Genomic DNA, 20,174 nt, shown 5'->3' with positions numbered 1-20,174 from the left:
GTGTTTGTTATTTAATACTTACATAAAAAAGAAACTTTCTGAAAGTCCCATTTTACTTAGCAGTTGGCATTTATTTTATTGTGGAAACATTTTGAATGGGTATTCCTACAGGTTCTAGTCCTGGCAGTACTAGATACTGTTGAATGTGTGAATTTGGATACTTGCCTTGGATCTATTAAGGAGAAGGAGTTTGGAATTCTCAGTGGGATGGTCTCTGTCTCTTTTTAAATTGGAGGACATGTAAGAAACATGCATATAACCTAGATTTACTCATATATATAAAGTTCTGCTGTATTACATTTGCTTCATACAGAATGCAAACTTGGTATTTCTGCTGTTATAGTTCAGCATTCCACAGATTTTGTGTCTAATATTCAAATATTTGCTCTTTCTTCTGTTGGCAGGTGAGATGTCCCATCATGATGTTCTGGATGCTGCCTCCCAAGGAATAAATGTCATCCTCTGTGAACATAGCAACACTGAACGAGGCTTTCTCTCTGATCTTCGAGATATGCTGGGTGCTCACTTGGAGAATAAGATTAATATTATCCTGTCAGAAAGAGACAGGGACCCTCTTCACGTGGTATAATGCATGCAGGAACAACCAGATGACAGTCTACACATCCAGTGGCTCCCAGCTCAAACGCATAACATGTATCAGTGGAGTTGGTATCCTTCTGAAAGAATGTCTTAGAAGGTACATTATCATTGCTGGTTTCTTAATCTGCTTCACCAGATGTTCTCTAGGTGATAAGGTTAAAAACTGTAATGTAATTACCATTAAAGAACAAATATTATAAATAGCAATTTAAAGAATATATTGTCTAATATATATTCATTATAAACTCTAGGAAAGATGGACTAAACCTGTTTACTTAACATTCTTGGGAAATAGCTCAGGTAATCATCTCCTTGGCTTACTTATAGATGGGATGTGTCATTCTAGAGCTCTCTGTCCTTCATTATTTTAAAAATATACTTTTCCAAAAAAATATATATGTGCATATATTTATACATACTTTAAAAACTTGGGATTGAAACACCTATATCTAGGTAGTAGCCTCTGGAGGGTGATAAGGTCTGTCTATATGTTCCTGTTCCTAGATCACTAATCTCCCACCTAAATTTCAGAATCAAGAATCAGGATGAGTGGGAGGTTTTTTATTTTTGGCTGCACTGCTTGGCGTGCATGATCTTAGTTCCTCGATCAGGGATCGAACCAGTACCCCCTATAGTGGAAGCACGAAGTCTTAACCACTGGACCTCTGGGGAAGTTCCTCAGGATGAGTTTTATTTTTTGTTTTAAATATACATGATGATTTTTCATGTAATTATTGCTTTATTGCTTTTTAGGTAATTCACCTGTAATTTTATTGGTAATAGGTAAAGATGGCTAACTTTCAAAATAATACTAGTTTTTACTTATACAGTATTAATTTTGTGCCAGGCACTCCACTAGGTGCTTTGTAAACACTTTCAATCCTTTATAAACAAGCATATAGGTATTGTTACTCCCATTTTACAGAATGAGAAAACTGAAACAGAGGTTAAGTAGTTTGCCCAAGGCCACATAGCTAGGAAGTGATGGAGTTAAGACACAAACTCAGGCAGCCTGGCTCCAGAGCCTACGTGCTTAACTACAGCGTATCTTAATACATTGATGACAGAACTGATCTAAGAGGTGTGGAAGAAATCCTGAAGGGGGAAAAAATCCATTTTAACTGTGATTTTCTCTGGGTGGTATGATGAGAGGTTTTTCTTTTGAATGCTTTTATACGTATTTCCAATTTCTCAACTGAGTATGTTACTGTGGTAGTGGCAAAAGCAAATCTTTTAAAATACTCTTTGTCTAAGAGGAGAAAGCATAGAATTTTCTATTTCTTTTGTAGGATCCTTTTCCTACCAATCTTTTATTTCCTGGAGGATTTGGGATCCTAACTTATAAATTATTTTTGGTAGTTCACCTGTAATACTGATTCACTACAGAAACAGCCAATAGGAGTGAGCCTTATGAAATGCCCCCCAGTTTGAGTTGGAGGTGGGAAAATAGCTAAGTGTCAAAAGCCAATAAATAGAAAGCTTCAATGAGATGGTCAACTCTGTCCAACTAGAGAGAACGAGATAGCAGCTTTGAGAGACTATCTTAATGGTATTTGCTTCGTTCCTTCATTCATTCTTTGCTTTCTGTGTGCTAGACCCATAGAGACATGGGGAGGGTAGGACAGAAAGTTGGATGACGGTTACAATAAACTCTTAAGAACTATGATAACGATATGCATAGGGTTTATCGGGAAGGTCTTCCAGGGAAAGGGGGTAGAATTCGGTCAGAAGGGACAGCTTGAACAAATGCACTAAGTAGAGAAACAGCCCAGCACAGTGACAAAGCCCAAGTAATTCATCATTGTCAGGGGGGACCAAGAAGGGGTACAGGTATGGTCAGAGGTGACGGTGAGGAAACAGCCTGAGGCCAGGAGCTCTCAAACCCTTTTCTCTTTACAGCACACTTAGGTGTGATGTGATTTCATCTGTAATAGTGACTCACCATGGCAATAAGGATCTCATGAAGTAATTTTATGTTAAATCCAGTTTCTTTACTGGCATGCTAGCATTTCTAAATAACTAAAAATACCCCCAAACACATCCTGTGCAAGATTTATTTTTAGTTTTTAGTTTTTTCTTCCTATGCAGTTTCTAAAAAATAAGTACCACTCAAGATTATTTACTTCAGCTGTCAAATTTCCTGAACCGTTAACCTCAACTTGTTGATTGCTTAGTTGTATATATCATTGCTTTTCAAACTTTCATGTGCACCAGAACATCTAGAGATTTAGTTAAAATACAGATTGATTCAGATGCTTGAGTAAGGGCACAAGCATTTTCTTAAGCTCCCAAGAGATGCTAATGCTGCTATTTTGAGGACCACATTTTGGGTAGCAGAAGCAAAGATGCTGAAGTATTTTTTATTTTTTTTAATAAACTTTATTTTATTGGCTGCATTGGGTCTTCGTTGCTGCGCGTGGGCTTTCTCTAGTTGTGGTGAGCGGGGGCTACTCTTCGTTGAGGTGTTCAGGCTTCTCATTGGTGTGGCTTCTCTTGTTTTGGAGCACAGGCTCTAGGCGTGTGGGCTTCAGTAGTTGCGGCGCATGGGCTCAAGAGTTGTGGCTCGCGGGCTCTAGAGCACAGGCTCAGTAGTTGTGGCACATGGGCTTAGCTGCTTCATGGCATGTGCGATCTTCCCAGACCAGGGCTCGAACCCGTGTCCTCTGCATTGGCAGGCGGATTCTTAACCACTGCACCACCAGGGAAGCGCCAATGCTTAAGTATTTAAGTGACCTAAATACTTCAGAAGAGTTGAGGCCCAAGTGATATATGCCAAAATAATGAAAATTTGGTAGTGTTTTGTTATACTCATGCTTAAAGTTATATTTTCCATAGCACTAGTTATTTCAGATTTACTTTATTCAACACATTAATGATACTGTAATTTTTAATGCTGTTAAAACCCCACCAGATATTTCACATCACATCTTCATATTCTCACAACTGCCTAGCACAGAGCCTTCTACATAGTAAGTTCTCAACAAACATGAATTAACATGGCTTAACAGCAGTTTGAAAAATTAAAGTGTGGGAGACTCTCCCAAGGGAGAAATCAAATAAATTGCAAACAGCCCAAGAAAGTCATTTACATGACTATTTATCCCTTGGCTTTTAGGAGACACACAATCTGTGGTGAGGCAGACTCTCATGACTCACTGACGTCTCTGACAGCTACTCAGGACTAAGCTGGAAGAGTCACCTCACCTCCTAGAATGTAGGAAAACACATTCTGAAAGTGCTACTAGCTCCAGGTTTGAATTGGCTGGTGGGGGAGGTACAGTTGACCCTTGAACAACATGGGGTTAGGGGTGCTGACCTTCTGCATAGTAAAAAATCCAAGTATAACACAGCTAGCTCTTCCTATGTATGCTCAGTTTCTCTTTATAATCTGAGGGTTCAAGCAACCATGTAGTACTGTAGTATTTCATATTGGAAAAAATCTGCGTATAAGTGGACCCATGCAATTTGAACCTGTGTTGTTCAAGGGTCAACTGTAGACTTCTAAAGTTTTGTTAGTAATTTTTTTTATGTTAAGCAAAATCTATGCACCATCCCTCAAACTTACTGATTTTTTTATGAATGAAATGTTCACATATTAAAATGACAAACATGATGTCACAAGAAAATTCAGTTTCTGGAGTATCACAAGAACTCCTTGCCTAAGGAATTCAGTTTGTAGAGTGTAAATATTTGTCCTGCATCCCCTGTGCCTTTTTTGGCCTATTTTAGCCATTTTACTAAGAGAAGCCAGAAAAATCTTTCAGGGTTTCCGGTCTGCAATCTTGCCAAAAGCAAGTAACAGGCGAAGTTTGGAGCCTTAGCTGTCAGACTGGTAGAACTTAAGTAGCACTGATGTTGAAACAAGTTAGTGAAGAACATATAATTCTGCCAAGATCACCACCAGAACTATAAGATGCAGTCATAGAATTTTTGAAGCACTTCAAGATAGTTTTAGTAAAAAACAGTACTATAAACGAAGGAAAAAAATGGTTCTACCCAAAGTGGTTTCTTTATTAATAGTAAAGACTGTTCACACATATTGCTTGCAAATAGTATAGACACAAAAATTATAAAAATAAACCAGTAGATATTTAAGGGCAAATGCAAAGTTTGCACATTAGGTCATTAAAGATTTTGTATACTTTCTTATACTGTAAGTTATAAACTAAATATACTAAGCAAAAAACAAATAAAAAAACAAGGTGCAAACCAGCAAGTATCATGTGCTACCATTTGTGATTTTAAAATGAGAAATATAGACAAATACCCTTAGATGTGCATAGAATACCTCTGGAAGAATGCTTAAACTGCTGTCAATGGCTGCCTAAGGGACTGGATCAGGGAATGGTAAGGAAAATCACTTTTCATTGAATATCCTTTGGTACAATTAAAAAATTTCAGAATCTCATTCATGTACAAATTTGTTTAAATATTTTGATTAGCAACGATGCTTAAGACTAAACACCTTAATACATGGATTTAACATAAAATTACTTCATTATATGACACAAAGAAATGATTTTTAAAATTCTGAGCATTTTGGGAAATATTTTCATAGAAGGGGTTTACAAGGTAAGAAATGAGTGAGAAGTGCTGATGCAGTATATTACAGTGATATTTAACGAAGAATTTCATTTCCAAGTATGAAATAGTTCAGGGAGTATGGAAAGACTATCAGCTGACTACAGTGGCCAAGATTAGCCTTTTTTTCTTGAGGAGGCTTGAAATTATCATTTTAAGAAAAAAACTGAAATGTCTTACAGTGAGTTTTAGGCCTACTTGATAGAGAAATCAAATTAATTTAAAGCCAGCCATTAATATGCTACTCATATGCATGTTATTCAAGAGAAGAAAAACATGTAGATATACAAGAATAATTAAATTTTTATTTTCTGTTGCCTTGGGAAAAGTGATAAAAGTGTAATTCAGGATTGTTTCTCTAGCCTGGCTTCTCACTTGCATCATGAAGGTGGCGGCACAAACATTAACTGTCCTGAGCAGCATGACCTGTTATGGCTGATGTGCTTTCTGGGATGGGCATACACCCTACATACTCACGTTTTCCCACTCTCCCAACCAGATAGCGTTATGTTCCTTCTTCCTCTATCAGCATGTGGCCTAAATCCAAAAGGAGAAAGCTGAATCACCTACTTTCCCCCAGTCTTACACCTTTTGTTAAGCCATTTCAGAAACAGTAAGAGATGATCTGCCTTCTCTGTTATACTCTTCAATTCTGACACATGGAATAGCAAATAAAGCCGATTTACGTGATGCCAATGTCTGTACTTCCACACTCTGGAACAAACACATTTGCAAATAGCTCCAGGAGTGTTAAAAGGCCCTCAGAAAATTAGGAGTATCATCTCTGGTATAAAAGAATTCAAAAACATCCAGTTCCAAATAGTCCCTGAGCACACTGTTCCTTCCAGCAAGAAGTCTCCAGAGAGGTAATGAATGAAAGGCACATTTTCTCCAACTTGAGGACCACTGCATAGTACTAGGATGGTACACCAGCCAGGCTAATCAAGGTTCTAATTGATGACATTCCCCTTCCCAATTTTAAATCTTGTACATTGGAAGAAGAGTCTAATATTGGATGTAAACACAACACTTTAGACTAGAGGAGTGGCAGCTGGGGTACAACTCTTCCGCAGAAGATTCAAGAATACAGGAGAGCTTCAAAACTCCTCTTCTTCCATCTCTAGGAAATCAGTCAATGTTCCATTGTCAACAGGAATTAATAAATATTCCACTCCATCAGTTCCCTAAAAGATGCAACAATACCCTGGATGTTAGTCATTCATAAGGGATATACTGGAATCCTGTTGTAGGTTAAACAAAAAATTGATTTGATTTACTTAATATTTTGTGTAAATATAAAAGTATAAAAATTAAGGCCAGAGGGCACACAGGCATATAATATCTACTAAATAACACTGAATTTATAGTTAAACCACTTTATGATGGAAAAGGAAAGTAAAGGATGAGAAGGTGGGTATTTTTTTTTCCACCTTCCTGCTCTTTCTAAAATCTCATACCACTGATTTCTCTGATCCTTTCAACTGGATCCTTCCCATTGGCTATAGGTTCAGATATCTCCCATTTTAAAACAACTCTCATTAGACTCCTCATTCCTCTCCAACCATCATATAACCCTGGCACCTTTCCAGAAGAGTTGTCTATAAATGGTGGTCTCCATTTCCTCACTTTTCACTCAACCCAGGCCAACCTACCTACTGCCACCATTATCATGTCACTGAAAGAGCCTTTTCTTAGACCACCAAGGATTTCCATTTTCCTAAATTCATTATGTATCTTCAGCTCCTGAGACTGCTGACTTTTTTTCTGTTTGTTTTTGGCCCGCACTGCACAGCATGTGAGATATGGAATCTTAGCTCCCTGACCAGGGATTGAACTCACGCCCCCTGCAATGGAAGCATGGAGTACTTTTTTTTTTTTTTAATTTTATTTATTGGCATTGTGTCTTCGTTGCTGCGTGAGGGCTTTCTCTTGCGGCAGGCGGGGGCTACTCTTCACTAAGGTGAGTGTGCTTCTCATTGTGGTGGCTTCTCTGTTGCAGAGCACAGGCGCTAGGCGCTCAGGCTACAGTAGTTGTGGCACGTGGGCTCAATAGTTGTGGCTCTCAGGCTCTAGAGCACAGCCTCAGTAGTTGTGGTGCACGGGCTTAGTTGCCCCGAAGCGTGTGGGATCTTCCCGGACCTGGGCTCGAACCTGTGTCCCCTGCATTGGCAGGCGGATTCTTAACCACTGTGCCACCAGGGAAGTCCTGAGGCGTGGAGCCTTAACCACTGGACCACGAGGGAAGTCCCTGACTTTCTTAGAACATGCTTCTCTTGGCTTCTGTGACATCTTGATTTTCTTGGCTCTATCTTCTACTCGGCCATTAAATGTTACACCGCTAGGCTTAGTTCTTGGCCCTCTAATCTCACTGTATCTCTCTAGCTATTCTCACCAATGCTTAGTTTCAGTTATAACCTAAGTATGTAGGAATCATAACCTTGTATCTCTAAGCCCAGATCTTTTCTCTGGTATCTTGTCCCAGGAATCCAAATGCCTAACTGACATCTCCACTTGGAAATCTCAGACGAACCTCAAACAGAGTAAGTCCAAATGTACTAAGATCATGAACTCATGCTCTGTCTCCCCAAAAATGTTGCTCTACCAGCTTCTCATCCAATGATCCCACCATCTCTCTGGTTATGCAAGCCAGAAACCAGGAATTACTCTTGACACTTTCCTTTCCCGTAGCTCCCATATCCAGTCTATCATCAATTCTTGTCAATTCTGAATCCAACCACTTCTCTCTTTACCCTAGTCCAGAGTACCATTATCTCACCCAGGCTACTAACACCTTCCTAAGCTGGTCTCTGTGCACTGACTTTTGGCAATCTTCATCTTACCCTGCCCCATTCCACTCTCCATACCGTTGTCAGAACGATTTTTTTAATGACTTCCCATTGTTATAGAATAAAGATTAAAACCCTTTCCTTGGCCTCAAAGTCATGCATAGTCTAGCCCTTACATCACTAACTTTTCAGCCTCATTTGTATCATGCTGGCTGCCTTTTTGTTCCAGGGCCTCTTTACATGCTTTTCCTGCCTAGAATTCTCTTCCCTTCCCTCTCTGACTAGTTATCTCCTAGTCTTCCTTTCAGTGGTCTCTTCTGATACTCATAACTAAGTTACATCCACCTATTGTAATACGAGGGTGAGTCAAAAATTATCCACACTCCAGTTATATTAAAACTTCTGTAAATTCTACAGCCAGTGTGTGGATAATTTTTGACTCAGCCTCATATGCTCTTTCACAACCATGTCCCCTTCTGATCACAGGACTTATCACAGTTTAAATTTTACATGTGTGTGATTCTTTGGCAAATGTCCATCTCCTCCATCAGACTTTTAAGCTTTATGAGAAAAGAAATTAGGTTTTTGCTAACTTCTGTATCCTAATGCTTAGTGCAATATCTGATATAAAGTTAGTGCTCAATAAATATAGACTGGATTAATGGACAGGGTAGCAGGAAGAGAGGGAGAAGGGAATACGATTATTTGACTCATTTCTAATGGCCTGTTACTCTGGACTAGTAGTCATAAGCCTTCTGCTCCACTCTGAAGCACAGTACTTCCATGTTCTCTCTTTCTACAGAACTCAAAGGGCACACTGCCTGAGTAGATCCTGTGACCCATCAGGCAACCCCAGTTTCATCATCAGGCATACTTGACCTTACATAGACGAGATACACTCTTCCTGGCATACAATGCTATAGCAGCAAAATCTCACCTTCTTTGTTCTTATAAGTTTGTGATCCCTAAATTCAGTTAATTGGGCCCGAAGTGTCAGATCACTATTGACGAGGAATGCCTCCCGACACTGCTGGTAAAAGTCTTGAAAAGAAAGTCCTGGAGAGTTCAGAAAAAGATGTGAACATAAGTCAGTATTTAAGACATGACCCCACATATGGATACCCATGCCAAAGAACACAGAAAAAAGTGCTATTACCAAAGTATGTCAAAGTAATAAGTGTTGAAGAAACAAAACTAGAGAATACTTAGGTATTATATACTGTGGCTTACATTTTTTTAAAGAGAACTGATTGGTTGAAAGCAGTCAATTGTGGCCAAGTATAACATATTCCCATGGGCAGTTTTAAACAGCGTGAATAAAGTTGACTTTTTTTTAAAAGAGGGAACTAGTATGTCAAAGGAGACCTGAATGATTATTAAAATGTGTGTTTAACACATTATTTCACTCAAGGGGAAGAAAATCTAAGATGCCCAGCATATGAAATACATGTAGTTGGTAGACACATATCCATAGTTAGCACAGGAAATTTAAAAAGTAAGCTGGATTTGTCTTACAATTTGTATTGGCAAACAGTCTGTTCAGCAGTGTATCTGTAGGGCTGCTTGAAAATTTTCAATATAGCAGACACAATGATCACAGAGCAAACCATTTATTCACTACTGTCAAAAACTGCAGTGCTGTTACAAGATTCTAGAAAAAAAGAATTTATGGGATAAAACAAAAGTCACACAACTTAATATCATAAATATTAGATACCAATGTAAGAAGGGTTATCCTGGTTATCCAGCTGATACTTTATTAGTAGCCTGAAAATCCCCCTAAGGAAAAAAACAAAAAACAACAGGAATTCAAATCCATAATGTTAACATCAAAAGATAACACCTAATAGTAAAACACACAGAGTGTGAAACACTTGGCCTGTCTATATTACCTTCTGTTCCTTTCTCAAGGAACATCATATCCTGGTATACGTAGAAAGGAGAAGCTTTTTTATTTCCTTTTAAAGAAAATCTAGGAGTACAGTCGACCCTTGAACATCATGGGTTTGAACTGCGTGGATCTACTTACATGTGGATATTTTTCAACAATAAACACTACAGTACTATACAGTTAAATCTGCAGACGAGGAGGAACTGCAGATATGGAGGACTGACTGTAAGTTATATGTGGATTAACCCCTCATGTTGTTCAAGGGTCAACTTTTTTTTTAGACTACAGGTTAGTCCACTATAGAAAACTTAGAACATATAATAAAAACTAAAGAAAATATTAATCCTATAACCTTAAAATAACAGCCACTAACATCTGATGTGGAGATCATATTTGCATATGCTGCTTTCTTAAGTCTTTGTGGAATGAAGCAGTGTGAAAACATAAATTCATGCATTTACATGTGGTATACACCATTTATACCTCACTTTTTCACTTACTGATTTCCCTGTGTCTTTAAAAATTCTTCCTATACAGCTCTTAATGGCTGTTCATCTATCATACCACAAACTTACCATTTCCCTACTGGTTTTGGATGTTCACGTTACTTCCAATTTTAATTAATAAAAACTAACACGCTTTAAATAAAGTTGTACACAATTTATTCTTTCATATTTTGAATTGTTATTGGAGGAGTGTGTACCAAGTAGAATTACTGGGTTGGAAGCAGTGTTACACAAACTAAGTTTCCCAGAAATCCCTGGATGTGGCAAAAATCATAAACCTTTTGCATTTTCATTTTTATGACAGTTTAGAAGATAATTTCTACAAGCATATTTTGGATCATCTGAATGACCACTTTATAACTAAGTACTACCACTGACTACACAGTTGAATTTTGGTGAAGATTTTTTGATCAGTCACATTCATACCAAGTAAAGACTAAATGATAATGGAGTGCACAGAATGAACCAGAAAAGCATTGGAGGTTAGCACACAGACATTTAGATATGCCAAACTAAAAAATAATTGCATTAGAGCTTTTACATTGCAAGGATTCCCAAGTTTATATGTAGTAACTTGCACTGGTCCATTAGGAGTCAGCATAATAGTAAAATTGAATGAACACTTTTTCTATTTCCAATTCCATCAAAAATTCTGATAAGACACTCATTTAATACATTTTATTATTAATGCAATGATAATCTTCAAGTGTATGAAAACAGCTTTATAACGTAACAAAATTCATTGAATTAGCATCACGAGCCTTGTGATGATAAAGTTGCATACTTTGATTGTGATAGTTACACAAGGCTACACATGTGACAAAACTGCAAAGAGCTAAACACACACACATGCACAAATGGGTGCACGCATCAATGGTGAAATCTGAACAAGCTCTCTGGATCGTGCCAATGTCAGTCTCCTGGTTTTAACACTGCACTGTGGTGTGAGATACTGGCAGAGGGGTGGCTGGGAAAGGAATGCGCAGGACCTGCCTGTGCGTTTCTCTGTGGCCTCCTGGGAGGCTACTAAAAGCCTTTTTTAACAGGTTAATTATGCGATTTATTTTTTGCTGACTTATGCTATATACAACTTTCCTTAGCCCTTATTAATTAGCTTTTATTGATTCAGATATGCCTCTTGGTTAGGCTGCTGGAAGGCTTCACTGGAGACACTTATACAAAGATGATGTTTAAGCTTTAAGAGCATGAGCTTTGGAACCACACAGATTTGCATCAAAATCTCTGTGCCCTTCACTATCTACCTTAGAGTGGCTGTGAGGATCAAAAGAGCCAGTCCATGCAAATGGCCCTGTGTTTAAATCATAATGTTCAATATATAATTTAAAATAACAATCAAATTTAAGTAAAATCCATCAAAATCCTGCTTTTTCCTGAGATGCTCTTACTCAGAAATACAAAATAAAAATGCTGGTACTCCTACTTTATTATCAGGCAATTTGAGACTACTATTGAGTAGTCTCCCTAATGCATAACCCAGTACTGACAACTATTATTACTATTTCTCTCAATCCTGCAAACTAAATAAGGACTTTAGTATTGCCATTAAAACCTAGTAGGGCATATCTTAAAATATATAGTTATTTAAAAAAGAAACTATACTTTTCATTCTTACCTTGCATTAGGGGTAAGGCTTCGTAAGACATGAGTTAGGGAACTAAGTGGTAGTGATCCAGATTGTTTAACCAGAAGAGAATTCTCATAGGAGGTTTCTTCAGTATAATGACTATATGTAGTAGTTTCATACCAGAGCCAGTTATAAAGACTCTGCTTTGCATGATCCCACACTAGAGTACATGATCAAAGAAAATAAGAATCACTAATTATTTTCATATTGTCTTGTTACTAGATTCCACTCTAGGAAAGAACAATAAAGCATGAAATAAAAAGTGAATCCTAAAAATTTTTATTTTTGCAATTTCCTCATCCAAATCAGTACTTCAGAATCTAATTTCACTGTCAATCAACACCTGGAATCTTTATTTGTACATTAAATACAAGTTAAAATATATTAGCATTACACTAAGGCATTCTTTTAAAAAATTTAATAATTTAACATTTTGTTTTATAGGATTATCACAAAGTCCGAATTAAATGCATAAAATAAATGTTGCAATACTACAAAGAAGAGGAGAAAGAAACCAAAATAGGGACTTCCCTGATGAGTGGTTAAGAATCCACCTGCCAATGCAGGGTACATGGGTTCAATCCCTGGTCCAGGAAGATCCCAAATGCTGTGCAGCAACTAAGCCCGTGCACCACTACTGAGCCTGCGCTCTAGAGCCCGCAAACCACAACTATTTTTGAGCCCTCGTGCCACAATTACTGAAGCCCGTGCACCTAAACCGTGCTCCACAAGAGAAGCCACTGCAGTGAGAAGCCTGAGCATTGTGATGAAGAGTAGCCCCTGCCCGCCTCAACTAGGGAAAGCCCGTGCGCAGCAACAAAGACCCAACACAGCCAAAAATAAAAAAATTAAAATTAAAAAAAATAATAATAAATAAAATAAAATAATTAAAAAAAAAAAAGAAACCCAAATAATAGTTGGGTCTCCTCTCCTTCATGAAACTTTAGCTGTAAAACACACACTTTACTATCTAAATTTTTATTTCCAAGAATTATGTCCTAAATCAGATTGAGCCCTCTTGCTCTGTTGGTGGGAATATAAATTGATACAGCCACTATGGAGAATAGTATGGCGGGTCCTTGAAAAACAAAAAATAGAATTACCATATGACCTAGCAATCCCACTACTGGGCATATACCCAGAGAACACCATAACTCAAAAAGATACATGCACCCCAATGTTCACTGCAGCACTATTTACAATAGTCAGGTCATGGAAGCAACCTAAATGACCATCAACAGATGAATGGATAAAGAAGATGTGGTACATACATGCAATGGAATATTACTCAGCTGTAAAAAGCAATGAAACTGGGACATTTTTAGAGACATGGATGGACCTAGAGACTGTCATACAGAGTGAAGTGAGTCAGAAAGAGAAAAACAAATATTGTATATTAACACATATATGTGGACTATAGAAAAATGGTACAAATCAACCGGTTTGCAAGGCAGAAATAGAGACACAGATGTAGAGAACAAACATATGGACACCAAAGGGGAAAGCGGGGAAGGTTGGGGGGGAATGAATTGGGAGACTGGGATACCAAATTGTACACTCTAAATACATGCAGTTTATTGTAAAAAATGACCAAATAAAAAGTTAAAAAAAAAAAAAATGTGGTACTTATATACAATGGAATATTACTCAGCCGTAAAAAAGGAACAAATTGGGACATCTGTAGAGACACGGATGGACCTAGAGACTGTCATATAGAGTGAAGTAAGTCAGAAAGAGAAAAACAAATATCATATGTTAACGCATATATGTGGAATATAGAAAAATGGTACAGATCAATCGGTTTGCAAGGCAGAAATAGAGACACAGATGTAGAGAACAAATATATGGACACCAAGTGGGGAAAGTGGGGGGAGGGGGGTTGGGAGGGAATGAATTGGGAGATTGGGATTGCCATGTATACATCACTAATAAGAAAAAATATATCAAATTGTATACTTTAAATATATGCAGTTTACTGTATGTCAATTATATCTCAATAAAAGTTCTTAAAAAAATCAGATTGAGGACACCTATATTTTTGGCAACAATGTCTTTAAACACGCAACTAAGGAAAAGCATACTTAATAAAAATGCTGTTACCTACAATGTTAAGAAAATTAATTTTCAAAGACTTATCTCAAGAAGGAGAAACAGTAATATTTAACTTACTGAGAGGAGCGTTGAGGTGATCAATAGATGCTATAAGGTATATATTACGTAAAGATGACAACTGTCCAATAATTTGCTGGCTTTTGTCTCCTCTCAACATTTGGCTATCCAAATTGTGGATAAGAAGAAAGAGTTCTAAAGAAGAATCTAAAAGGAAAGAGAATTCAATTATTATTTTCAGTGAGTACTTGTGAAGTCCCTACCACACACAATGCCTATGTATAAAAGAACATATCAAATTAGTACAGGACAAAATAACTATTGCTTAGGGTTATGCAATTTATTTGAGAAGATATGTCAGTCACTCATAAAATAGGCAAGACGTTATTATAGTCTTAAAAAAAAATTCATTGGAAATCAGTAGACACTGGAGCAGTTAAGAGACTTTACTGGAATGGTTAACACTTGAATTAGACATGAAGAAACCAGTTTTAATAAGGCACAGGAAATAAGGCAAGATACTTACTGGATTGGAGGTGAATCTGTGCATGTTAATTGCAAGGTGGGATGAAGGGGGGACATCCCCACCCCCCCCAAAAAAAGAGTTCGCATTAAGCATTAAGAGAGAATATAGAAAACCCTAGTTATCAGAAAAGCCAAGAGACAAAAAAGAGAAGGGGAGAGGCTTAGGATATTGCCCAAGGCATCCGGAAGGTCAGAGAAGTAAAATATCATAAAAGTCAGTGAAGGAAGAATTTGGATGATGGAGATGTCAGCACCATCAAATACTGGAGAGATCAAGATAAAGGATAAGCAAGGTCAGTGTTTTTAGTATGAAGAAAATTATAGATGATCTTCAAGCATACAGTAGTTCAGGCAAGAAGTTAAGAGGGAAATTAGTAAAAAGGAGAAGGCAGGACACGTCTTCAAAATCTCTCAAATTATATTGAAATACGGAAATAAAATGGTGTGAAAGGGCAGTAGAATCAGGTAAATATTTTTCTTAAAATGGAAGAAGTTCTATATATGTTTAAAAACCATTGCTAAGTCCCTCAGGATTTGGTAAGAAATGGGACATTGGCATTTATGATGGAACATGAGCCTTTTAAAGAGAATAAGTACATTTCTCTTCCACTGGAGACAGAGGGACAAGAGAGACAATATAGTGACAAAGATTCTGAGATGATACATTTTCAAAGTCCAAAGTTCCTTAAATTCTAGAAGTCACCATACTTGGTATTTAAATTATATGTAAACAAACATAATTATTATATATATTATACATGTAATATAAAATTATAACATATAATTCATAATCATAACATTTATATTATATAACTATGTACCGTTATATGATTTATATAATTATAAATTTTTAATGTAAATTATATTTAGATGATACAGATTATATAATATATATTTTACATACCGATTATACATACTACAGAGTATATACTACATATAAATATATATATATTAAAAAATGGCAGGCACCTATTTTAGTGAGCATACAAACAATATCAAAATCATCCATTAAATCATTAGGCATAACCAATCACTCTGTTTAATTCTTAAGCAATGACTAAATGACAATTGTTAGACCCTAAATAATTTTATTTTTAATTTTCTGAAATGCTCACATAACCAAAACATTCACACCAAAAGAACAACAAATGTTTTTTCCCCATTTCTCAGATTTTAGTATATGAAATTATTCAAATGCATTGATATTTACTCTGGATAAAGATAAGAGTGCTTTAAAAATATATTAAACAATATAAAGCTATCAGACATAAAGGTACCAATTAACTGGAAGCACTTTGTGCTGGCCAAACAAAACTTGAAAATGATTCTGAAATAAAAGGTTTTGGGGAAAGGAAAAAAAAAAAGAGGCTTTCGCTATATAAATTCAAGGTTGCAGGAGTAATTCTTTCCAGTTAGGTAAGCGAATTTCACAGAAGAAGTTCACAGAAAAAGAAAGCACAAATTATTGTAAAGAAATCTAAATCTAAATCAGCATTGAGAGAAATGTCATTACTAAAATAATCCCATTTTTGCGTATACTAGTACACAAATAAGTGTATGCTTAGCTTCACCCTAAAACTAGAGCATCTCCTTCACGTTACCTTCTTTAAATTTGTTTATTATCCATTCTAGCTGATCCAGCACACTGCGGAAAGTACCCATATGATCAAGGACTTCTTCTGTTATAGAATTCAGGATCTATGTCATAAAAGTGCAAGCGGTACATACATCAGTTATAATTTATTCTGTCATGTAGGATAAATACAACTAGCAAACCAATCCTTTTTTTTATAAATTAAAAATGCATTTGGATTTCCCAACAAGTCTGAAAAATCACTTCAAAAATTCTACTGGTACTTAAGTATATCCAATTCATTTTTTTGCATAAGTTATCGCTAAAAGGAAACAGGAAAAAATAGCAAAGATGTAAAGATAATATAAGCAGGTAGTAAAAATAAAACAAAACAAAAAACCAACAATATGAGAAATTAGAAAACCATAGATTTATTACATGAAAGGGGACCCAAACACTAAGGACAGTTTTAAAAAGGAATATTACATTGGTGAACATCCAGAACCCAAAAGGTTTAAATTAATTTTCAAATGATGAAGAGATATGAGCATCTGGAGTAAAAATGATCAAGGAACTATAAAATATTACTTATATTTTTATTATTTTTAAGAGTACCGAAGTGACAGAAAACCATAATAAAATTAAAGTCCCCCATAATCCTATCCTTCAGAGAAGTACTATTGGTATTCAATGTAGTAAACAAAGCTAACATTTCCCTAAGATTTAATATATCATCAGTTACCAAATAGCAAATTTAAGGATGGGGATTCAAAGGCAGGACCCTGAGTCCAAACAAGTGATCTTAAGCACTATGTAATCCTCCTAGTGTGAATAAAAACAAAAATTGCAATAAAAACAAAAATTGAATGCTCCAGAATATGAAATAGCATCCTCATTTAACATGAGGACATGGCCTGGCAGGAGATATGATGTTGTTCCTTTTAACATTTTTAAAACTTACTGATTTCACACTGATTCCAGGAAAGAAGCCATTGATGACAACATGAATGCAATCTTGCAGCATGGTGGTTCGAAATCTTTCTAGTAAATCTCTCTTAGAACCCAAACCATAAAGCACAATGTTGAACCCCAGGCTGTAAGAAAAACAGCACTCATGAAATTAAAGTTCAGTACTTCTTATTGCCAAATTTATAATCAACCAGTTTCCTTAATTAAGCTTACAAAGAAGAAGAAATGCCATGGCTAAATAACTATACCGATTCCCAACTTATATAAAGCAAAAGCACAGTTTTATTATCTGTACACCAAGCTTGCAGTTCCAACTTTCAGTAGCTTTCTCTCTAGCTCCTTTCAAGTAATAGGAAGCAAGGGAGAACATGGCACTAGGTACAAGACACTAAAAAGTTTTATAGGCTGAAGCAGAGTTTTAATTGATAGATTAAATTGAAAAAGTAAGCAGGGGCCAGGTCACAAAGGTCTTGTTGAATCAACTCAGATATTAGTTGGATTTTGTTCTAAGGAACATGAGCATTTAAAAGTAAGTAGTCAGGTATTAGGTGAAAGGTTTTAAATAGGAAAGTAACACGATCTTTTTAAAAAGATTACACTGGCTGAGTGGGGGAATGGATAGGAAGGAGGGTAAAACTGCCAAAGACTATGGACTTGAATTAGGTGTCATGGAGAAAAATCTGTCAAGAGCTTTAATGGTCAAATCAGTTGGATTTGGAGAACGATTAGAAGTGGAAGGTAAGTGAAAGGAACTATTAAGAATAACTCAGCTTTTTGGCATAGACAACTACATGAATGGGGAGACATTCACTATGCTAGGTGGTTGGGGCAGGGGGGAATGATGGGTTTAAGATAAGTTAAATTTTAGGGATACTGAATTATTTATAGGACATCCACATGGACACTTCCAATATACATTCACGTCTGCTGCTGAGGAGTGAGATCTGGCTGGGCTGGAGATACAGTTATGGGAGTTATTCACATACAAAAAGCAACTGGAGCCAAGAGAGTAAATGAGACAACCCAGAACACCAAGCACTGGGAGTCAAACTAAAGTTCAACTCCATGATTTTTTATGGAGGTCAATCAAATACCCAAAAACAGTATTTACGTGATGCTCTGTAGCAATCCAGGTTAGTGTACAAATAGAAGAAAAGAAAAGAGATAACCCACAAAGGCAGAGATTAGCAAGATAGAAGCAGCAGAAAAAAAGCAAGGGAGTTCAGAGAGCTAGCAATTCTACTAAAGTAGCTGACTATGAGGTGTAGGCTGGGAAACAAAGCAAATCAAGTTATCAAAGTTGACATGGGAAGAAAGGAATTGGTGGACTGGGGGATGGGATTAGAGTGCAGATCTGCCTTATAAATTCAAAATGAACAGATCCACACATAGTCACTGAGAGAAGGTGAGGTCTTAACAGGAAAGATAATCATTTTCTTACTAGCATAATCCTTTGATTTATTACTGGCAAAAGTAAACCAGGATCAATTGCGAAAAATTGCAGCGATTTTTATGTTCTTACTGCACAATCACATCTTAGCATACACTTTAAACACTTCCTTATACTAAGGTCCTTTTTAATACAAATATAAAAGTAATTATAGAAAAAATTACTATGTTTTAATTTTTATCATTCTGGGTGTTTTAATGGAAATTTAAAATTTAACCTGAGGTATCTAAAAAATGATAAAATTGAAAAAATATTCTAAAAAACAATTTTTAAATGGTAAAATAATGTTTAGAGAACAGATCTCATGAAATTCTGAAGGTCTACAGTACATGTAAATAGAATGACAGTAAAAGAAAAAAAATATATTCTTCATTTTAGGACTTTACTGTGAAAAACAAAATTTGGTATATTTATCAATCTTGACAAATTATACTTTCAAGTATTTTTATAAGTAATAATTTATAGTTCTAAGAAAGGCTATTTTTCACATAACAGCTTTTAGGTCTGATTAAACTTATTTTTTAAAATGTATTTATTTATTGACTGTGTTGGGTCTTCGTTGCTGCACACAGGCTTTCTCTAATTGTGCGAGCAAGGGCTACTCTTCATTGAGGTGCATGGGCTTCAGTAGTTGTGGCTCGTGGGCTCTAGAGCTCAGGCTCAGTAGCTGTGGTGCATGGGCTTAGTTGCTGTGCGGCATGTGGGAACTTCCTGGCCCAGGGATCGAACCCATGTCGCCTGCATTGACAGGCAGATTCTTAACCACTGCACCACCAGGGAAGTCCCTGATTAAACTTAGAAAAGGCAAATTTCTTGAAAAATTGGAATTTCTGAGAAGAGTCATATGATAATATGACATTACTACACGTGCGTCATAAAATTGGGAAAACACCTGTTTATTTTTTGAAATTTTTACATATAAATAAGAATACAGGACTTCCCTGGTAGTTCAGTGGTAAGAATCCACCTGCTAATGCAGGGGACATGGGTTTGATCCGTGGTCTGGGAAGATCCCACATGCTGTGGAGCAGCTAAGCCCGTGCGCCACAACTACTGATGCCCGCACGCCTAGAGCTCATGCTCCCCAACAAGAGAAGCCAGCAAAATGAGATGCCAGTGCACCGCAACAGAGTAATCCAAGATCGCCACAACTAGAGAAAGCCCGTGCACAGCAACAAGACCCAATGCAGCCAATAAAGTAAATAAATAAATAAATTTATAAAAAAAAGAATACATATCAAGTTCATTGCAAAAAAAATTAGATGTCAAACTGCTTTGATTTTAACATAGATTTATGTAAATATATATTATTCTTTATTTTATGAAGGTTTACAATGATAATAGTACTTACTGTAACTGCAACATCCATTTATGAAATAACTGTTCATATTGTTGATTTAGTTGTTTAAGTTCAGCAGAAAAGGAAGGAGAAACCTTGCTCAATAAGTTACGCAAAGTTTGCTTTAAAAAAAAAAGGAAGAAGGAGGGAAGAAAATCACTCTCAAGCCTCATATATCAAATCATTCCAAACTAAAAATA

General features: G+C 36.4%; 2 protein-coding genes across 15 annotated transcripts in view; one reads left to right on the top strand and one right to left on the bottom strand.

The window, feature by feature from the left end:
• Positions 1-13,073, top strand: part of NIF3L1 (NGG1 interacting factor 3 like 1) — a 40,816-nt gene extending 27,743 nt beyond the window's left edge. For 11 of the 12 annotated variants that reach the window (XM_057745351.1, XM_057745355.1, XM_057745344.1 and 8 more), the window contains one exon: positions 405-4,508. In XM_057745351.1, the coding sequence (XP_057601334.1) occupies positions 405-589 (185 nt within the window). In that variant the 3' untranslated portion in view covers positions 590-4,508. Of the gene's footprint in view, positions 1-404; positions 4,509-7,663; positions 7,722-12,453 lie in introns of those variants that run through there. The other variant, XR_009055085.1, reaches the window with a different exon arrangement.
• ORC2 (origin recognition complex subunit 2) overlaps positions 4,591-20,174 on the bottom strand; it is a 48,645-nt gene continuing 33,061 nt past the window's right edge. For all 3 annotated transcript variants that reach the window (XM_057745340.1, XM_057745342.1, XM_057745341.1), the window contains 8 exons: positions 19,987-20,096; positions 17,178-17,310; positions 16,245-16,341; positions 14,179-14,325; positions 11,998-12,169; positions 9,685-9,746; positions 8,905-9,023; positions 4,591-6,365 (listed from right to left, as the gene is read on the bottom strand). In XM_057745340.1, the coding sequence (XP_057601323.1) occupies positions 6,279-6,365; positions 8,905-9,023; positions 9,685-9,746; positions 11,998-12,169; positions 14,179-14,325; positions 16,245-16,341; positions 17,178-17,310; positions 19,987-20,096 (927 nt within the window). In that variant the 3' untranslated portion in view covers positions 4,591-6,278. The remainder of the gene's footprint in view (positions 6,366-8,904; positions 9,024-9,684; positions 9,747-11,997; positions 12,170-14,178; positions 14,326-16,244; positions 16,342-17,177; positions 17,311-19,986; positions 20,097-20,174) is intronic.

Source organism: Hippopotamus amphibius, chromosome 8 (genome assembly GCF_030028045.1).
Source record: "Hippopotamus amphibius kiboko isolate mHipAmp2 chromosome 8, mHipAmp2.hap2, whole genome shotgun sequence".
In the NCBI taxonomy this organism is placed as follows: Eukaryota; Metazoa; Chordata; class Mammalia; order Artiodactyla; family Hippopotamidae; genus Hippopotamus; species Hippopotamus amphibius.
Note: the sequence above shows the minus strand (reverse complement) of the source record. Positions and strands in the feature narration are given on the sequence as shown.